At 44.0% G+C, this 20,325-nt stretch overlaps 3 protein-coding genes across 4 annotated transcripts in view; all 3 read right to left on the bottom strand.

Moving 5' to 3' along the window:
- Positions 1–1,393: 1,393 nt before the first annotated feature.
- Positions 1,394–4,387, bottom strand: CUNH1orf52 (chromosome unknown C1orf52 homolog). 2 transcript variants are annotated; one of them, XM_066193115.1, is made up of 3 exons: positions 4,116–4,387; positions 3,800–4,025; positions 1,394–2,598 (listed from the first exon to the last, which is right to left on the bottom strand). In XM_066193115.1, exons 1-3 carry the CDS (start codon positions 4,371–4,373, stop codon positions 2,513–2,515), a joined length of 570 nt encoding a protein of 189 aa, XP_066049212.1. In that variant the 5' UTR covers positions 4,374–4,387; the 3' UTR covers positions 1,394–2,512. The 2 variants fall into 2 exon arrangements, with proteins under 2 accessions (XP_066049212.1, XP_066049214.1); XM_066193117.1 differs by having other exon boundaries at positions 1,396–2,598; positions 3,818–4,025.
- A 1,317-nt stretch (positions 4,388–5,704) lies between these two features.
- On the bottom strand, positions 5,705–11,351 carry BCL10 (BCL10 immune signaling adaptor). Its single transcript, XM_066192536.1, has 3 exons — positions 11,228–11,351; positions 9,073–9,361; positions 5,705–8,042 (listed from the first exon to the last, which is right to left on the bottom strand). Exons 1-3 carry the CDS (start codon positions 11,309–11,311, stop codon positions 7,678–7,680), a joined length of 738 nt encoding a protein of 245 aa, XP_066048633.1. The 5' UTR covers positions 11,312–11,351; the 3' UTR covers positions 5,705–7,677.
- A 3,774-nt stretch (positions 11,352–15,125) lies between these two features.
- Positions 15,126–20,325, bottom strand: part of DDAH1 (dimethylarginine dimethylaminohydrolase 1) — a 56,901-nt gene continuing 51,701 nt past the window's right edge. Inside the window, exons 5-6 of the mRNA XM_066192535.1 lie at positions 19,945–20,088; positions 15,126–19,704 (exon numbers count right to left, since the gene is read on the bottom strand). Coding sequence (XP_066048632.1) covers positions 19,588–19,704; positions 19,945–20,088 — 261 coding nt within the window. The 3' untranslated portion in view covers positions 15,126–19,587. The remainder of the gene's footprint in view (positions 19,705–19,944; positions 20,089–20,325) is intronic.

Genomic DNA, 20,325 nt, shown 5'->3' with positions numbered 1-20,325 from the left:
ATCATCCTGTGTCTCTTGGAAAGCCAAGTACTCCAGCTGCTATTGTGCCAGCATCTGAAGCAACACAATGTGCTGATTGCAAATTAATTGCCTTCTAGAAATTGTTTTTCTGATTTTGACAAATTTTTAAGAGAATTTCATCAAATCAAACCTATATGCATTTTTACTGCCTTTTTTTCCCCATTACACAAAATGATTGTAATCAAATTTGATTCATCATAAAAACAGTAGAATGATGAGTCAATAGAGCACTAATTTTCAGAGGCAATCTTCCCCATTTGTCAGCAGGGGTGTATGTTCACTGTCACTGTCTTCTCTTGAAAGACAATCCAGGATAAACTGTTCTATACTTAGAGATTTCTGAACATCTGCAGCATTGTACCACTTCTCTCATCATCTCTTTCTGAAGATAATACACTGAAGCATCTCTACCAAAAAAACTTGCAGCTACAGAACCAACCTACACAGATAATTCAGCTTCACAGAGGCTCTCACACCCTTGTTTCAGATGTCTTACTTCAGAAAAAGTTGAGGAGTTGTTTATGCCATTTCTCCTGAACAGGGAAGCTGCCATGGTCACTGCTTACCATGAAGATTCCCTCAACCTACAAATAATAAAATTAATTGTTCTTCTCCTAGGCTAGACATGCTTGTTTTCTCCTTGGAAAGTGAGTATCAGATAGTGTTAACTTCAAGAAAACTGAACTATGTATCCAGTAGATAACTACTTATATCACATGGTTTGAAATCAAAAGGAGCAACTGGCACAGTTAACTTCCTGAGCTGCCCTGTGGAATAGCAGAGCAAAAAATAAAGGGGCAAAAGTCTCCTTGGCCACAGCAGTCATCAGAATGCATCCTATTTCCAGAGCTGGTGACATTAACCTTCAGCTGTAACACTCTTTTCAAGGAGCACTGCACTAGCGAACAGAACTACTGTGAGACTCCAAACTGTATTTTGAGAAACCCTACAGAGGGCGGACACTCGCTAAGCTTTGCCATGATAGCATCCCTTATCCTGGAGCTTGCTAGGACAGTGTCTGGTACCTGGGTTTGTGCTAGGAAAGGTGGGCACAGGCGGGCCCTCAGCTGTGTCAAGTACCATCTTCTGAATTGTTTCCAGACTAACAGCACAGAAGGGGTGGGGTGGAATATAGCACAGATTTGGCCCCACAGCCTGGGAAACTGGCAAGGAGCAGTTGCAGAGTCTGCAGGTAGACAAGGATCCAGAGAAAGCATTATCACACTCCCAAGGCTAGAATTCTGTAACTTCTTAACAACTTCATATATTCACTAAAAATGAATATGCTTTTCTATATACTGAGGTTAAAAAAAATCTCTTAAAATCACTTAAAAAATATTAACATCATATTAGCACATATGTATACAGAATCTGTTCTGCCAAAGTAAAGCTAGTCCGAGACAGAAGGAAAATAGAAAACACAAATTTTTACATTAAAAATTTAATTACATAAACCTCTATTAGTAGGTGCTAAATTCACTGCAGATTTTCTAAGGCACGGAATCTTTATCTGAAAATATACAGCAACCTTTTCTCCAATCCAGTACAAGTGGGTACCTGCTGGTACCTTGTCATACACAGACCCAAAAACCCATTCAGCAGCATACCACAAAAGCAACATATACTGACTAGCACTTTGAGAAGACTACCAACTGTTTGTACTGAAATAAATACAATTTGGCAGCAAAGACTCTATCACAGCTTTGTCAGAATTTTTGTCCACATAAATATCTTGATTCTATTTTCTGTTTCAGGAAGAATACATTACATGCTTCAATTCTCCCTCCATCAGTTAGTCTCATGTTTCACTGATGAAGATCCCATAACATCAAAATAATTATAAAACACTAAACTCCATTTTTAGGTCCATTTTTTTTCAGTTTCTAGTTGTGTATTTATTTAAACAAAAAAGCCCTGAGGAATCTGTTAAGTCACACATCAGTGAATGGCATATAATACAGAATTCATGGCTCCTGTTCACCAAGCATGCAATGCAGTATTTATACCACAGATGTTTTCAAATGTAGTTTTATTCCAGTGACTATTTGCAGTCTACACATACATTTAAAAACAACAATATGTGAACATATCACAGACCAGTACCTAAAAAATCTTTAGTATATACTCCTTTATAAAAGGTTTGACACAATGGAAAAGTCAGTCCAGAAAAACGCATGTTACCAGGTTTTCTTGATAAACAAAAATACTGTGAAGCTCTGTAACCTGCATGAGCACAAGTATCCATGGCAATGGATCTCTCCTTTAAATCCTTGTTTCAAATAAACAGGTTTAAATTTTGTTCAGTAAATGAGTTCTACCACAACACTGTCCACTTAATATTGTGCTTTCCAAAAGGCAAGCATACTACAGAAATAAAATTCCCTACCCAATACGAGAGAGAAATGCAGTAAACACGGATTTGTTTCCCGCTCCAGCAGCGGAATCCAAGTTCCTTGAAATTCTCATTATGTCTAAATCCAAAACGCCCTGTTTATACCTTCTTCTTCTTCTTCGCCTGCTCTCCAGACTCCACTTTACGTTTCTTAGCAGAAGCTGGTTCATCATCTTTTTCATCATCTTTAAATAAAAGAAACAGTTAATCAAAGTCAGCAGAGGCAGTTTTTTTGTCTTAAACACCACCCTGTCTCAGAACAACTGACTTAACCACATCTGAGATGGCTGGAAACAAGACACTGTAGCATTAACTGACAACATCCTCATCTATGGAATGCAGACAATACGTGGACAAAAGCAGGAATGGTTACTTCTTATTACTGCCACAAACCACTGCAGGTTAGCTAAAAAGAGGCTTTATGCTACTGCACAGTACCGGTTCTAAAAAAATATCATTTGACTAAATAATAGAAGAAGCTAGAAAATGACACTTTTGAAGCAGGAAATAATGTCAAGATCAATTATCTTTTATCTTCTCCCTTTGGATGAAAGCTGACTAAAAGAAATGCATGGACAGGGCAAATATATAGAACACACGGTGCGAGACATAAAAACTGCTACTTGGAAAGAACACCCAGAACCAAAAAAACATCCAAGACAGCAAAAAAATTCCTTCTTTTGGAAAAGCTTTGTTGACAACTTTACCAATGAATGAAAACACTGTGTGTTCCAAAAGCCCAGATTTTCTTTTTCTGGTTCTGTTCTCTTGGTTGTTGCTGGCTATTCTCTTTCTCCAGCAATTTAAAGAAAAGAAAAATTCCTCCTACCTATCAAATATTTCTTTACTTCCTAAATTACCATTACAGCTTGTACCATCATTGAAGGCGAAGAGGACAGTAAATATTTTCTTCAGTAATCTGTCCCACGGACATCCTCTTTGATTCCTCTTTCGGACCCCAAATTTTGCAAACGTTATAAAAATAATCTGAGCTACATCTACAACTAAGGTCAACACAGCAGCACCTGAAGCTCTCACACCACCTTCTGTTTTAGCAGCACCATGACCGAACTTGGTTCTTGGTTGGTTTCACAGAACTACAGGAGCACAGACTCTAATGGTTCCCTGCTAATGGCAATGGGGGAGAGGAGCAGAGAGACTGCCCGAGTGTCTGTGTTGACTGCAGGAAAGCCAAAACACCGGCACTGCAGTGCACCCATCCATCCCCGCAGCCGCAGCGCTCTGCCCGGGGGCAGCAGAGGATGCTAGGGAAGCCAGCACAGCTTCCTCCGGGCCCCGGGAGCCCGCCCGCCCGCCCAGCTCGGCTCTGGAAGCGCACACAGCCTGGGCAAGGCACGGCCGCCTCAAGCCGGGGCCTCAGCTCACCCGACTCCAGGAGCTCACCCGACTCCAGGAGCTCCTGCTCCTCGTCCGGCAGGAACTTGGCTTTGCCGGCCTGGCGGGGCGCGTCGTCGCCATTGTCCTCGTAGATGTTGGACCACTTTATCGCCATGTCGACGGCGGGGGCCGGCGGCGGCGGCTTCTCGGGCGGGCTGTAGGTCTCCGGCGGGGGCACGGCGTTGCTCCTCCACACCTTGAACTCCCTGGGGGGCTGCGGGAGAGAGCAGAGCGCCCGTCACACCGGGCCGGGGGCCTCGGGGCGGCCCCGGCGCCGCCGCGGTTCGCCCCGCGCCCCACGCACCTCCTCGGGCGCCCGCAGGACGCGGCTCTCCCAGTCGATCTCCTTGTTGAGAGGGTTGTAGAGGAAGGCGGGCGGCTGCGACACCCGACGGAAGAGCTCGTCGGGCGGCGGCAGCCGCGGCCGCCCCGGGCTGCCCCCCGAGGCCGCGCCGGCTCCCGCCGGGCGCTCGTCGGGCTGGGGCTCTTCGGGCTCCGAGTCGGAGCTGGAGCTGCCGTAGGCCGCGAAATAGCCCAGCGGGTCCTCCCCCTGCGCCGCCATGGCGGGGCCGCGCCTCGCACCGCCCGCGGAAACCGCGCCCGCGCCCAGGGTTCCGGCCCGCCGCTGCTCCGGCCCGCGGCCCGGCGGGGCTGGCCGCGCCAGGAGACACGGGCTGCTGCCGGCGGGCTCACGCCGGAGCCGGGGGCTTCCCTTCGAGCGACCAGGCACCGAGAATCACACACGAAACAGAGCCAACCTCCATTTCTCCCTTTTCACACCTGCAGGCCTCAGTGGAAAAAAACCGCGTTTTCCCTAATGTCTGATCAGCGGCTAACCTAGGGCAGGCACAGCGTTGATCATCACCCGTCCAGGAGGTGTATTTACCGAAACAGATTTTTCAGATTTGTTGGACAAAGTTTGTACTAGACCTCCCTTGTGATTGACTCACACATAGATAAGCGCATCAGCTAAAGTAGTGGTGCTGCTCAAAGGGGATGAAGCTGAGCCAGGGGAGGTTTAGGTTGGGTATCAGGAGAAGACTTCACCCAGAGGGTGGCTGGGCACTGGAGCAGCTCCCAGGGCCGTGGTCACAGCACCAGCCTGCCAAGAAGCGTTCGGAGAACGCTCTCAGGCCCAGGGTGTGACTCCTGGGGCTGCCCTGTGCAGGGTGGGAATTGGACTCGGGGGTCTCCGTGAGTCCCTTCCAACTCAGCATATTTTATGATTCTATGTTCAGATTACTTATACTGCCAGAAGAAGAATAAGATCTGAGGAAGGGGTTTTGATTATAGTATGATCACTTCTTTTACTCTAAAGATACTAACCCATATCCAGCTGATCTCTCAAAAAACCATGCTCATTATTTTGAAGTTAGCCCTACACACAAAGTACAATGAAAACAACCACTGAAGTGAGACACCACAGTGCCTGCAGCATTTGCAAATCCTTTTTTGAGTCATGCTTCTCAGCACTCAAAGTTTTTGTTTCTCCCCCACTATTAATAAAAATAAAACCCTTAATTTAAGAATGAAATCAAGATATGCGTGGCTGGAAGCAACCCTTCTCACATCCGTAGGAAGTTGAGCAATAGAGTCACTTGAGAAAAAGCAAGAATCAGGTTAGTAATAGTAGTCACGAACTGCAGAAACTACTTAAGCAGCAGAGCTCTTGATTTCACATGCATATTTTCCTTACAGACTGCTCCTGAGTGCAGTTCTATGGGCACGGGCGTTTCACATTAAGTCAGTCTTTCCACCAAAGACAAACCTCTCTAAAAAGACAAGGAGAACAAAAGCCTCCTGCACACACAAAACCAAAACCACACATCAAGGTAACGGCATGAACTGCTCTTGCAACCTGTACATTTTAAAAATGAGAGAGGGAGACAGAAAAACAGGCAATTATACAAAAGTATTTATTCCAAAAGTTGTGATTAAAAAATGTTTTAAAAAGGCACATTATAAACATTTGGTAAGATAATACATTCATTCAAGGTCTCAGGTTGGTAGGCTCCACTGGAGTGGTCCCTGCAGAGTTGGCTCCTTGCAGGCTGCACATTGCACGGGGCAGGATGGGGAGGAGCAAGGCAGCCTCCACCCTGAGCTGATGCATTTTCTCTGGTAAGGCCAACCCCGCCCACTCTCTTCTCTTTACAAGCACCCAAGAAAGGACTCAAGCCTAAGCACAGCTCTTTAAGTGGTTACAGTGGGCATTTAGAAAAATCACTTTTTAGATGTCCCAAGTATGTGCAATTACAATTCAAGTTAATGGAAGAGAGGGAGTTCATCCTATCCTTAATTTCATGTTAAAGAGCAAAGTCTGGCTTGCATATTTAGGCACTTAACTTCCAGACTGCCATCTAATGGAAGCAGTTTCACTGAAAAGCATTTTCACTGTCCAGACAGTCTACGATTGGAGATGTGTTTATAAAAATCCTTGTTCTTCTTGTCTATATCTTTCTCACATGTAAAATGTTCATATAGTCGGAATGTAGTTGAACATTGCATTTTATTTTAATCTACTTCCAAAACCAGAATAATAATGAAAAACAATTAATAGACACTAGACTGAGGTCCTGCAGGTGGCCTGTCTCCACAAAAGGAGAACAGTTTAGTAATATCACCCGTGTGTGCATTGGAATGGCATTACAGGGCTACACACAGTATGAGAGCCAAAACAATTCAGGGCCTTCAATACAAACCTACCCTTTGATATACTAAAAACATCCCATCACTTTAAAGTGTAGTACTGCAGAACACAACTGTACACATGTCAAATTAAGAATCCACCAGGTCATTTTGAAATGATTATAGGCACCTGCACAAAAGGTAGGCTACAATTCGAGTATGAGAGGAATACAGTATGGTACATGGTGGAAAGAAATGAGAACCTTCCCATGCTGAAACAGTTTAAAATGCATTTGACTCTAAACAAATTGAAATGTAAACCTGTCTGTCTGCCTTGATGAGGAGGTATTTGAAGTACCATATTTCCAAGAGGCCTTCAGGTACAGATACTTTCTTGTCACACAACTTCTCCTCCACTTCCCTAGGGGGACAAAGCATACAAGCTTTGTTCCTTAATAGCATCCTACAATAATGTTTTCTTACAGCCCTCATGATGCCATTAGACCAGTTTACATTCCTTTTCCACTACTAAAGAGAATTTATATTTAAAGTGCATCTCAAATCAGGAATCTTTAACGAATATACAAGAATATGCCAAGGCCTGCAGAAATATATTTGCGACAGTGATGCCTTTTGATTTCCCAGCAGGACAAAGTTCACACAAGGAAGAGACTCCTCACTAATAAGCGTGGATTTGGCCAGATCTGTGAGGTTTTTTTGCAAATGGAGCAACACACACGTACATGGAGAGCAGAATTTATCCTAGTGAGAAACATTTCACTTGATAACTAAGTTTAAGCTTTTTGGTAAGTAAGCTTAAGCTTTCAGTTCATATTTTTTTTCCATACTCAGTTCTTCTCCTAACCCTCTTTCCAAGTTCCCCCCTCACAGAAACATTAAGAAAAGCTGATTTGTTAGTTTCTGTAGAAAGAAAAAACCCATTTGTTCTATAATGCCAGCTAAAGTACCTGCAACTAAATGTGAACTCTTATACACATTTGTTTAAAAAACAAACATTTGCTGGTGTAACACCACAATCTTTTGAAAAAAGCTCCCTAAAGAACAAAACAAACACAAAGTCAAGCAGCTCCAGCATCACACAATTACAAAATTAAAACAGAAATTGCATAGATTATTTCCTCCAATATTTCTAACAGTTTGAAAACATTTTTTAGCCTTTCTGAGACATCACACAAGGTTTCAGTACCATTTGGATGAACAGATGAAAGTCAGTGCGTTCACTGTGGATGAACAGAACGTGATCTTAGAGGCAAAAAGCAATTGTCACTTGAACTAGTACATGGCTCTTGCTGGTCTTGGAGCTCTGGGGGCAGTGGGGGTGCACCAGGGTCTCCAGGCCCTGGGAGGGTGGCTGAGAAAACACTGCACTGTGAATTTCCCATCTCTGCAATTGGTAAATTCATTGAATGAAGAGAGACAGCAGACACAAATGCAGCGGTGCTATAATCTTCTTCTGGGTGATGTATCTGGGTAGATTCTTTGTCTTTTGTTTTATCCAAAAAATTTGATTCATCAGAAAATGATCTAGAAAGATTATTTGTTCCTCCATACAGTGAGGTCATACAGGTGCTGCAGCTTAAACCTAAGACAAAAAAACAGATACTGAATTTGATTACAGTATGGGGACATCTTAAAACTGTGCTCTGATTTAATATCAGTAAGACTGTCAAAAATCAATTGTCCATATTTTTAACAGACTGACCCTTCATCTCACCTGTGACATCCAGAATTCCTGACAAATTAAAGAACAAACATGCAGGTTATCTAGGCTGATGTGAATGGTTTCTCTGTACTCGGTACCAGATAAGACTTGACAAAGATGCACCGTAACCTAAAGCTCATTTTAGAAAATCACGTTAGCCCTCTGGCCAACTTTTTTTAGATTTTTCTCACTGTGTTTTTCAAACTTTTAGGAGCTTCACCTGATGGTTCTGCTCCAGCAGAAGTGGACAGCATTTGAAGGCTATTTTACCTGAAGCCAGAGAAAACCTTAGGCCCTTTATCTCTACAGTTAAAACATACTTCTTCCTTCTTTATTTGCCTTTTGATGGGTGCAGAAGGGGAAGTAATGCTTTTGGTGTAGAAAGCCTATACTTTCTTCCTCTGCCTTAAAATATGAGTACACATAGTCACTGCAAGGTTTGGGTGTAAACAAAACCTCTAAGTCTGTATGAAAAAACATGCACATGTATTTACAGTGTCTACTTTTAAGCTGTAGCATACAGGGGAGCTCCCCTCAAGCTGCATTTGCTAGCATATCTTCTGCTGAGGCACAAAGTTTAACTAAGCCAGAGCATCCTGCCACTGCAGCAAATAGCTTGAAGAGAAATGCAAGATGGAAGACAACCACCCATTTTTGAAAAGCAAAACTGAAACGTGAAGACAGATTTATCCACCATAACAACACAATAGGGTTTTTTTTTCCAGCTTGTTACTTATGATGGATTGTTCAGGTAGTGAAAAGGTAAAGCCAGGATACATACACTAGGATCTTAAACACAAACTGGTGATATTTCCAAACACGTTGTTGCAAATACAAGAGGAAGATTTTAATTTTGCATACCCTCAAAATAAAATCCGTACCTTACACAACGTTATTAAAAATTTGTTACCTTTAAGAGCTTCAAGCTTTTCATTTTTGACTTTCAACACTACATCAGTTATCTTTTCTAACAGGAAGTTTTGTGTTCTTTCTCGTCTGATAGATTCAATCAAAGTATCTAGTCCCTTTGGGTTTTCTGCTAAGTAGTCCAATAACTTCCCAGTTTTCTTTCTACTGGAAGATCGAGCAGAAATTTCTTCTGTGTCCTCCCTAGTGAGTATTTTCTTAGAACGCAGGTAATCAAAGTGTCTCTCGGCTATGATTTTATCACACAGGTAAGGACGCATCCTTTCTAAAGCCTGAAAAACAAAACAAACTAGTATTAGCCAACAGTTCAAATTATTTAGAAGCCTGTAATTGGAACTGATCTGATTTTGATACAAGTTAGCAAAAAAAAATTTAAGGCTGCCACTGTGTTACTTGGTTGAGATTTTTCTCAGTGTAAAAATTATTTTTAAAAACCTGTTAACTAATTCTTTCATTAACTCTTTGACTGAACTCAGAAGTTCTAATCCTTGTTAAGAAATAAGGCGACTACTTATAGAAAATGTGATTACATGAAGTCTGAGGTCAGCACATTTCAAAACAGTCAAGTAAAAACAGCACCTACTCACTTTGCTACAGATACACCCATTTTCACTCATCATCTGATTGCCACATTCCCATACTGTTTGTACCCTTGAGGCACAACTCCAAAACACTGCAGTTACTGATGTTTTCTGTACATTGAGCAAAAGCAGCCTCAGAGCAACAGCATGAATATACTCACAGTTCAAAAGGTTTGTAAATAAACCCCACTAATGACAAGTTCAACAAATTACTTAAATCCAAAATACACGCACTTTCATCTATAAATGTACACGCTCTCAACAACACTAACAGCTGCTTTTCGCCTTTTGCAACCCTACTCTAATGTATGAGTGATGCACATTGGATTGTGAAGCCACACCATCTTAAAATCGGAGTGCAGAAGCTCTAAAGTCAGATTTATGGGACTGCATTTTGATGACAAAATGAATGTTATTCGTTTCTACCCGAGGTTTCCATCCCCTCTCTTCCGAGCACTATGGGAGAACCTCTAAGATTAAGGGCTGAAGTGACAACTGTGCACTTCTGTGAGATGCAGCCGTGGGTTCAGACACTGACCCAGACTAACATACTTGTCATGTTATACCTATTTTGTCTGACTCAAGTAGTTTTTATCCTTTTTTGTGTAACTACCCAATGCCACCTATTGCAGAATTAGCCTGTGGTTCCACAGAAACGAGTACTAGCTTGAAAAACATGTCTCACAGAACTATGACAAAGCATTTAAAGGAAATCACTTAAGCATAAAGCTAGAAAGAAACAAAAACCAAACTGCACGGAGTCTTCACTGTACTTTAAAAGAACATTTAAAACCCCTAATGAGTCAAACATTAGACACCGTAATTTGCAAACAGAACCATGGATAGGCAATAAATAAATAAATGATAAACTGTGGGTTTGCTTTTTTCTTTTTTTTTTAATTAAGCAATCACTTGTTGAGGTTGGTCAGCACATTGCTTCCCAACCTCACGATGAGATAAATTAATCCAGAACGAAGCAGGATAAAGTCTTCCCTTAGATTCCAGACATCAGTGAAAAAGTATAGGGGAAAACCAAGGAAAGTACAGAACAATAAGCTTCAATAAAAACTATTTAAGTATTTTTAACGAATATCCACGCTTTCTAAGAAAGAATTTTTTTGGCACCATGAGCAGCACACACATTTTCAGCCAAGCTTTGGGTACCACGTTACCCATCCCGTGTGCTGCCTCCTGCGGCGCAGACACCGGTGCGGGCGCACCGAGCGCGGGCAGCGCTGCCCTTGAAGCGCCGGCCCACGCAGGGCGGGCGGCTGCCGGCAGCCCAGAGCACAGCCGGGACTGCGGCGAGCACCGGGCCCCGGGATAAGCGTTCGCCGGCCGTGATCAGCCTCACACCGGGGGCACCCCGGAGGGCACAGCCGTGCTGAAACCCCCGCCGCCTTCCCGGACGCGCCGCTCCCGTTCCTCCCGCCGCCCCCGCGCCGCGTCCCCCCGCCCGCTCCCACGGCGCTTCCGCTCCCCCGCCCGCGCCCGGGCCCCACTCGCCGCTCCCCGCCCGGGCCGGGCACTCAGCCCCCGGCCCCGCCCGCCACTTACGTCCTTCTTCACCTCCGCCATCTCATCCTCCGTCAGCGGCCGCCCCGCGCCCCCCGAGCTCGACCACGACCCCGGGCCCTCCATGGCGGAACCTCCGCGGCGCCGCTGGGGAAACCCGCGAGGGGCGGTGCTTTTGCCCGGGCCCCGCCCCCAACCGCCTCCGCCAATGGGCGCTCAGGGTCGGCGCTGCGCCCCGCCTCCAGCCGGGACCAGCCGCGCCCCCGCCCCAGCTCGGCCCCGCCCCGATCCTGTTCCTCAAATGGGCGCTCAGGGTCCGCGCTCCGCTCCGCCCCCAGCCCGCCCGCCAATGGGCGCTCAGGACCGGGGCTCCGCCCTGCCCCGCCCCGCAGCGGGAGCGGCCCCGCAGCGCTCACTCCATTCGGTCCGCCCGCACGGGCCGGGCCAGGCTCGGCTCCTTCCCCCGGGAGTGCCGCGCCGCCGGGACACGGGCTGGAGCTGCCCCTCTCCGGGGACGTGTGGCAGCCCCTCCGCTAAAGGGTCTTGAGCGTGCGGAGCGGTGTCGGGGCCCGCAGCCCCCGGCACGTCGTGCCAGCGGCTTTCGGGGGCCGGGCGGTGCCGGCGGCGCGGGGCGCCCGCGGGGCTGGGGAGCGGACGGTGTTCAAACCTCTCCGCTGCTCAGGGTTGCGCTCCAAGGCAGCACCAGAGGGAGCCGCTGCCCCGCCGGGACACGGCGTGTCTCCCCAGGAAAAGGGAGCACCTGAACTTCAGTAATCGGTGTTCTTGCAGCTGACACCGGTGGAACTCGGGCTATTTATGCACCCCGAAAATTTTCGTTTCAGCAGATGAACATAAAGTAGAAGCGATCAATATTAAGTGCTGTCAGTAAGGGAAAAACTGCCAGTTTTATGGTAGTTTTACAGTTTTGCAAGGTTTTTGATGGACATGCTTTGTTAATGCAATAGTACTTGATATATTTATTGTGACAATGCCTATTTTACAGTGCTAGCAGTCCCAGCTTAAAATAAACACGAAGATCCTGCCCAGAACAATTGAGAAATAAAGGACCTGGTGATGGGGCTGATTTCTGCAGAGTTGGGTGTTAAAATCAGGGCCAGTCCCCAAACTGGTTTCCAGGGAACACCCAGCCAGCTCCGTTCCCTGCCACTGCTGTGAAGGTCACCTCTGCCCAGTGAAAACTTTTTCATTCCCACCCTGGCCATGCAGCCCTGATTGCTGCTCATCTGGGGGCACACCTCTGCTCACAGCCCACGGCCTCCTGTGCGTTATTCCCAGCCCTGCTGCGTATCTCTGCAAAGTAAACTATTTACCTCCCATTTTCCTGCTCAGAGGGGTGCAGGGCAGACCATTTTTTTCCAAGTTCAAGTGCCTATGTTGATCCTCCCTGATCTGTACTATGCACCCAAAATACAGGGAAAGCTTTCAGCTTCTCTGATGCTTCGAAGAGAACTGATTGTGGCACTTCTGAAACAGAGCCAGGCACCTTCCCAGCCCCTGACTCCCACCCTTGTTTATTAAATCACATGCCTTTCAGCTCTTCCTCTTCAAGGTAGATTATTTTGTGGACTTTACTGGCTCCATACAACACTGCTGATAAAAACATCTATCATGCATTCTGGATTTGGAATATTTGTTAATAACCTTGCTCAGCAAGAGGTGCATTTCAAAGCCATGTGATGTCTGGAGGGTTAGGCTGCTGATTCCTGAGCCATGTAGGAGAAAAACTGGAATGATTTAACTTCAGCAGTCAGGAAGACAGCATGTGGTTAGAGAATACAAGAACAGAATATATTTTAGCAGACTTAATGCCAAAACACCCTTCCAGGATTTAATGGTCCAGGCAGCAGGAAGAAGGCTACTCTCTGCATGAAACTCATTTCAGGAGAGAAACAGCCACTTGATGTTCAGAAGTGAGCCTCAACGTAGAGTGAGGTAGGGATCATTTCCTTCAAGGCAATTTCAAGGCATTTCCTTCCCTTCTGGGAAGACTTTGGACACTACATTGTTTTATGAGTATGTACAAATATCTAATGTCCATCTAGCATAAATTTCTAGAGTAAGTTTCCAAAATAAAATTTGAAAACTGTTTATAACCCAGAGGTTTTTACAAAATTCCCTGTGAAGGCAAAGAAAATGTTCTAACACTGTCACAGTTTCTAAGAGGTTGGTCAGCTTTTCAGAGCTGTGACTGGCTCCAGGTTTTCTTCCCCTTCTGCTCTCATTGATCAAGCCCTCTCCAGCAGGCAGTGTGTCCTTACTGCTGAGAAGGGGCCTCTCCCTGGAAGTTTCATGTGCTCACATCCCATTCTCCTCCTGATCCTTGCTCAGGGGTCTGATCCTCAGGACAAGCCCCTTCTGGAGCTGGCAGAGCAGCCCAGCCCCTGTGAGAGCTGTGGGACTCTACACCACAATTCCTTGGGGAGGAGGAGGAGGAAAGCTGCCAGGCGGAGAGAAGGGAAGGAGTTTGGTTTACTTACACATCGAGGGCCCTTCCAAACTCAACAGATACCTGCAGCAACCAATGGCAGGTTTCAGCTACTAAACCACAGCAATAAACCTACAGGCCATGAATTTGGGGGGGTGAGGTTGTTGAGAGCATCAGAATGTCTGGGCTTTATGATGCAGGAGACAGTGACTGATGTTTTTTAAGCAGCATGTACTTAGAGTGGGGACTGAATCTGTACACTCAAGCGTAAAAGTCTCTACTTGATGAAGTAATATCCTACAGCTAAGTTTTGCAAAGAACACTCCTTGTTAAATTACTATGATTTTGCTTTTTTCACGTTTGATATTCTATGAGAAACTTCTTAAAGTGGTGGGTGTGGCTTGTCTATATTTTCTCATTTTTAATCATTGTCATTCAGAAACAAATTCAAGTAAAATGGTACCAACTCTCTCCTGTAGACATGGGTACCCGTGTAAATGAAGTAGTTTAAAATATTAATTGCACACTAAATGTATTCACATTAGGCACAGCACTGATTTAAATATATTAGTAGAAAAATACTTTACAGTGTTGCAAAATCAGTAAAAAGGCTGTATTTAGATCCTTTGTCCTTATTTCTCTGGCAAGGAGAATATTAGCTTATAGTTTGTTTAAAGTCCTATTATACTACTAATATACAGTTTGGAAGTGATGTAATTATCTTGCTACAGTTTATTAAAGAATTCCTACTCTGTTAAATTATCTTGGGTTTCTTAACAAGCTGAAAGAACAATACTGAAGCCTTGAAGAACTGACTGCTGGACTGCCAGGAGATGGCACTGATGGCCCACGAGCCCTCACACACACACACGGAGCCCGGAGTAACTGCAGGGTCTCCCCAGCTCCTGGATCCTGATATTGTAACTACTGGCATTAGAGCCCAAGGGTGCAAGCAGAGAGCAGCCCCAGGTGCACTGTTTGTAGCACACAACAGGCAGTCTTGAAATACAAGGCATGCAATTATCTGTCATGTTACCTCAAAGCAATGTCTAGAGTGCAGTCACCTCTCCTGAGATTGTGGGGGAGAAAAGACACAAGAGCTGTGTGAATAATTTAACCATAATGGCAATGCCACTAAAGCTTTGTAGTTTCAGCTTTTCTAAGTTACAGTAAACACAGGCACTAGAGAGAAACATACTGCACTATGCTAACATCTGTTTGGTTACCTTTGACAGCAATAAAATTAATCATGACCACTCATGGGCAGTGTCTCCTCTCTACGCCTTATTCTTAAATGTAGAGTCTAAAATTATAATTTGTTTTTAAAAAGGCAACATTTCCCCTAACAGAATTAAGGGTTTTAGTGCTAGTGTCTATAATTGGCTTTACTTCTAGGTATGTAATAAGCTTGAAAATAAAAAGACAGCATTAAACATTATTGGAGTAAATACATATACTTTCAGTCCCAAAACAAGAATCACAAAGTACACACGGCACGGTACAACTGATACTTTATTCCTTCGTGATGGAGATATATAGTATTGAAACTGCAAGAGTCACAAAAAAAAAAAAAGATTAAATCAAAGTGCAAACTTCTATTAGAACTGATTATGGAATGTATTGATGTTTTTGGCACAAAAAGTGGGGAATTATATACTGCAACAAGATTTTAAGTTTAATGAATGTAACGCTTCCGTGCTCAGTAGTCACATTTGTGCACTGCAGAACAATACAATGTAAAACAGTGACTAACACGATTCACATACAACTCTATACAATTTACATCACACGTCCAGTTAAAACTTCTCTGAAAATACACGAGGTCCACTGATACTTTGTTCACAATCACTTAACAAATACCATTCTTTAAGCAGGCTTATCTTTTCAGCTTCCTTATTGATAAAAGAAAAAATAGACAATCTTAAATAGTAAATTATTTTCCTCAAATGGTTCCATGTGGATATTGATGTTTTCTATTAATTTGGCTCTGACTTAATTGATAAAACATGTATGAAGCTGAACAAAATCAAAAGCCCATTTTCCCCCCCGTATTTTGCTGTGAACAAACAGCATTCTGTATACTGCCTTTTTGTTTTCAAAACTGGACATAGTGGTGCCTATGAGCTCTATTCCTATCACATGGAAATCACTAAAAAAATCAGAGCATAGCTTCACACAGTGGTATCTATTGAAAACTGAATATTAGCATGGTAAACACAAAAATACATAAATGGAAGAATTCAAGTTTATCTCATAAGGTACAGTATGCATTCACATTTTCATTACAGAGAGAGACACTGTATCCACGTTCTGTTGAAGAAAGAAACCCACATATCACAGATCTCCCTAAACTCTCAGCAAAGATAACATCCACGAAATATCTATAATGCACATTCTAGCTCTTTCATTTCAACTGGGCTAAACTGACTGCTGAAAGGAAAAATCCTTTGATGAGTAATTCAAACCCCATTGCTGAGCTATTACCACAAGAACTTCTGTACTCGTCTGCTCTGTCATACAACTTGACAGTTGTCATCAAGAGTTTTATGTGGGCAACTATCAGTGTGTTCAGTGTCTCATCTCCTTTTTTGGTTTGGGATTTTATTTTATTATTTATATTAATCAAGAATGATGATTTATATCAGGCATCTGAGAAATGTTTGGTGACAAAATGTACAGGACATGCACTAGATGCACATGTGTCACTGCAGAAATGTCCTCACAACTCACAACAATTCTTTGTTTGGGCAACATAAAAATAAACAGCAAACAGCAAGAAGCATTTGGCATGATTTTAGTTTTTAGTACCATACTGCAAATACATAAACTGAAGTGCTCATGATATTTTTCTCTCTAATGCCAGAATAAAGATTAACAGGAGAAGCTGTGAGGTGAGGGTGATCCCACTAATCAGCTTAGGTAACTTTTGGCATCAGACTAAGACATAATTCAGAGCATCTATGTTAAGAAGCTGTGATTCCTACTGAGGCCAAGGGAGAGAAAGCAGGTGTGGTTTTAGAGCACTTAAATTTTGTGCCTGAAGTGAGACAGTTTGAACAAAACAACTGAAGGAATTCAGGTCCCTCAGCAGCTCCCTTGCTTTCTGTATACCAAAATGCAGCCCTGAAGCCAAGGAAATCTAAATGATAAGAGATGAAAAACCAACCTCTCTGTCTACACAGATGCTTCTCAGCTCTGAAATCCCAACTCCTCCTCTCCCTCCCCTAGGGAGCCAGGGGAATTCACTGTCACACATTGTAGGGCTTTCAAGGTCACAGGGTAACAGCAGTGTCACCAGAAATGGTTCTCTTTTTTTCTGGAGAAATATTAAAAAGAGGAGTCACTCTTGTTACTCTCTGGATCTACAGCTTCTGGTGACTGTCATCCTTCCAGCTCAAAAGAAGTTGCTCAGACCCAAAGCAGACCCCTCAGTTTTTCCTCTCTCCTGGAACCTACTCAAGGAGGGAGTGAGTTTAGGATAATCCATCATGGCTTGGGATACTGTGGAGTGAACAGTGAAGAAGGAGAAGTGAAGAAAAAGACTCAAGTAAGAACCGAGGCAACAGAAGGCAAAATCACTTGGGATTAAAAGAGAAAAGTGCTCATCATGCCTTGATGAGCAAACTGGAACTGGGAGTCTGAGGAAGGAGACAGCTGAGAGGTGAGAGAGGGTAGAAGAAAAAAACCAAAACCAACACTACAGAAATATTTAATGATAAATAAAATAGAAACCCTACAGCCTATCGCTCGCAGTGTAGCTGGATGCTCTGGCTCCCTAGCAAGAGGAGGGAAGAGGACATGGATGGGGTCAGGCCCCAGGAGGTACATGGACAAGTCGGAGGGGGGGCTGTTTCAGCTTTGACAGCTCCCATGGCTGCACAGGTTTTTAACGGAGTACAGCTTGCCTTTAGGAGCTCACAGCTCAATACTGCAGGGCCACTTTTTGGCACAAAAATCTTTGTTTAATGTCAAGTTATTGTGAAATGTGTGATACTTTATCAAATATTTAAAAAGCACCAAGGGAAGGCAGAAAAAGATTCCCCACTGCAACATTTACATCCTCAGAGCCTGGTCACCTGGCTCAGGTTTAAATGATGGTGCACAGGAATGGAGGACACAAAGGGGAAATACTAGGATAACCCTTTGGGACAGAGGAGTCATAAATAGAAAAAGCCCCTGAACTTGCTGTTTGGCTGGCTGAAGAACTTCCTTTGGGACACGTTCTTTTCACATACAATATATTTGCTCATCACTGCTCTTTTCCCCACGACACCTCGTGTCACCGCAACAAACAGTGCACCCATGAAGCCTCAGGTGTACTCAGGTAGCTGCCAGCAGGTTTTCCTCTCATTACCACTGAGATGCAGTGTGAGATACAACAGAGAGAACCTACAGGTGTGAGTACTTGTGTTTCCTCCCTTATGACTGCACAAAACAGCATGCAGGTTTCCAAAGGATATCCCAGTGGGCATTTGGTTAATACCGTTTGCTTTCCTGCACACCACATTGCCCAAGCCCCCTCACTCACTTCCTACTGTACCTCAGCAACATGCCACAAGTGGTTCAGAAAAGGTGGAAGAGATGTCTAGGAAGCTGATAACATGTTCAGACTATTTGTCAGTCTCTGGAGAGTTCCCACTACTGCCTCTGTTTGGGAATTGCTCCCATCCTTAGTTTACAAGTGATTTAACAAGAAGCATGTGAATACAATGGTGTATGCTTCACTTTGCAGTGGTGGGAAAAAAAAAAAAAAAAAAAAAAAGCTATGACTCAGTGGGTAAACATGTTGAGGAATTTGCTACAAAAATTGTATTTGCCTTAACTGAATACCACAGTGAATATTCACACTACTAAAAAAAAATATAAGATGGTTATTGTTCCAAGGAAAACTGTCCCAAGGGCAGATAAAGAAAAAAATGACAATCTTCCAGGAAAAAATAGCTTCCCTTATTCATGGGCATAATCCAGGAATAGCTGTCCTTCAACTCCTTCTATCACCCTTTTCTTTTGAATTTTGCTAGTAAGTGGCCTCCAAAAGAGTAGAAAACATGAGAAACAAATTTTAAGATGTAAACAAAGAGATTTAACTCCCCCGTTCTACAGATTTCTTTTGCATCTCTTCATTTAATTTCTGTGGTCCAGAGGCTTCCTGGGATCTGGCCTTTTTACAAATTCCTCTCCCATTCTCACCACATTGAAAGCCATGGTCTTAGCAGGAAACTGGGACCTGAATTTGCAGGAGACAACTTCTATGGCTGCACTATTCTCTTCTTTTTCATTCAAGTTTCCCAGGCAGTCATTGCCCTTGAACACCCCCATCAGAGGAAGCTTTTCCAAAGCTGGTACCTGATGTCTGAAATGGATTCCAGCCACAACTCTGCCCAGCAGCAGCACCGTGATGTGGCCAGAACAATGAGCACAATCCACTGCCCACTGTTCCAGCTAGTGTATGGAAAGCTTCCCCACCACAAAAGGTACTTGGATCATGAGCCCACTGAGTTTTCTTCAGTCTTCCTAATACTCTGCACCACTGAAAGTAGAAGAATGAGGAAGGAAAAAAAACATGTAGAGCAAGGAAGCAAGAGAAAAGAAGACAGAAGGAAACAGTGTAAAGACAACAGAGGTGCTTGAAATATTAAGAATTAGCCAGGTTTCATAAAATTTTCACACAGATATGTTAAATCACTAAAGCTAAGGGTTAGCCATTATAATTGTCTTCTGCTAGCCCATGGGACTAACTTACTTCAGAGTTATGTGCTCCCAACAAACCCTACATCCACCTTAAATACCATCTGCAAGGACATAATAAAAATTCACAATGCAAAAAATTTGTAAACAAGGGTTAGTAGCACAGTGGTACAGTAGATTGTCAATAAAAACAATAAAAGTGTGGATACAGATTCGTCTACCTTGTGTGTAACATTATTGCCAGTTACAAGGGAGGGACTCTGTAAACTCATAATTCTGAAGCTTTGTTAATAAGCACAGAGCAACAGGTGAGTGCCCCATCTACTTTCTCCAGTTCTGTGTTGGCTATTGGGATCAGCATGTGGTCCTTCAGCTTTTCAAATACCTGTTCAGGAAAGAAAATGTAAGGGAAAATCATTACACTTTACACCTCCGTTTTCCCTTTTCTCTAAGTCTTTACAGAACGAACAGACACGGGTTTGCCAGCGGATGCCAAGCTGCCCATCACTGTTAGCCAACACAAACATTTACAGTGCGCGCGGCTGCCTGGCCATGGGACTCGCACACATCAAAGTGCAGCAGGGGAGCTGCTGGAGGCTCACTGGCTCCCCGGGGTGGCTCTCACCTTGGCACTCTCCGGGTACTCCTCGGGGGCTCGGTGCAGCAGCACGTGCCCTTTGCTGGGAATGTTTAGGTAGATGCAGTTTGCTGCGGCATCGTCAGGCACTGTCAGCTTGTCGTAGCGGTGGTCACTCATCTGTTGCATGGTCTGCCAGGAGATGGAAAATGCAGCTATTTATATCAAACACCTTAGCAGTCCCCAAGTAATGGGAGAACAGAATCTTCAGAAGTAGCTAATTGTGATTGCCAAGGCAGTCAAGGGCCATTTCGCTATGCAGCAAGTACAGATATCTCCTTTTATCGCCGCCTTTATGGAAGAATCTACTAAACCTAACTGAAAGGAGCAGTAGAAAACCCTTGAGCAATGGTTCTTGCAAGCAGCAGG

This window comes from Chamaea fasciata, unplaced genomic scaffold (assembly GCF_029207755.1).
Source record: "Chamaea fasciata isolate MVZ Bird 193981 ecotype frontalis unplaced genomic scaffold, bChaFas1.0.hap1 SCAF_10, whole genome shotgun sequence".
NCBI lineage: Eukaryota > Metazoa > Chordata > Aves > Passeriformes > Sylviidae > Chamaea > Chamaea fasciata.
The sequence above is the reverse complement of the archived record's forward strand: the minus strand, read 5'-3'. Positions and strand labels throughout refer to the sequence as shown.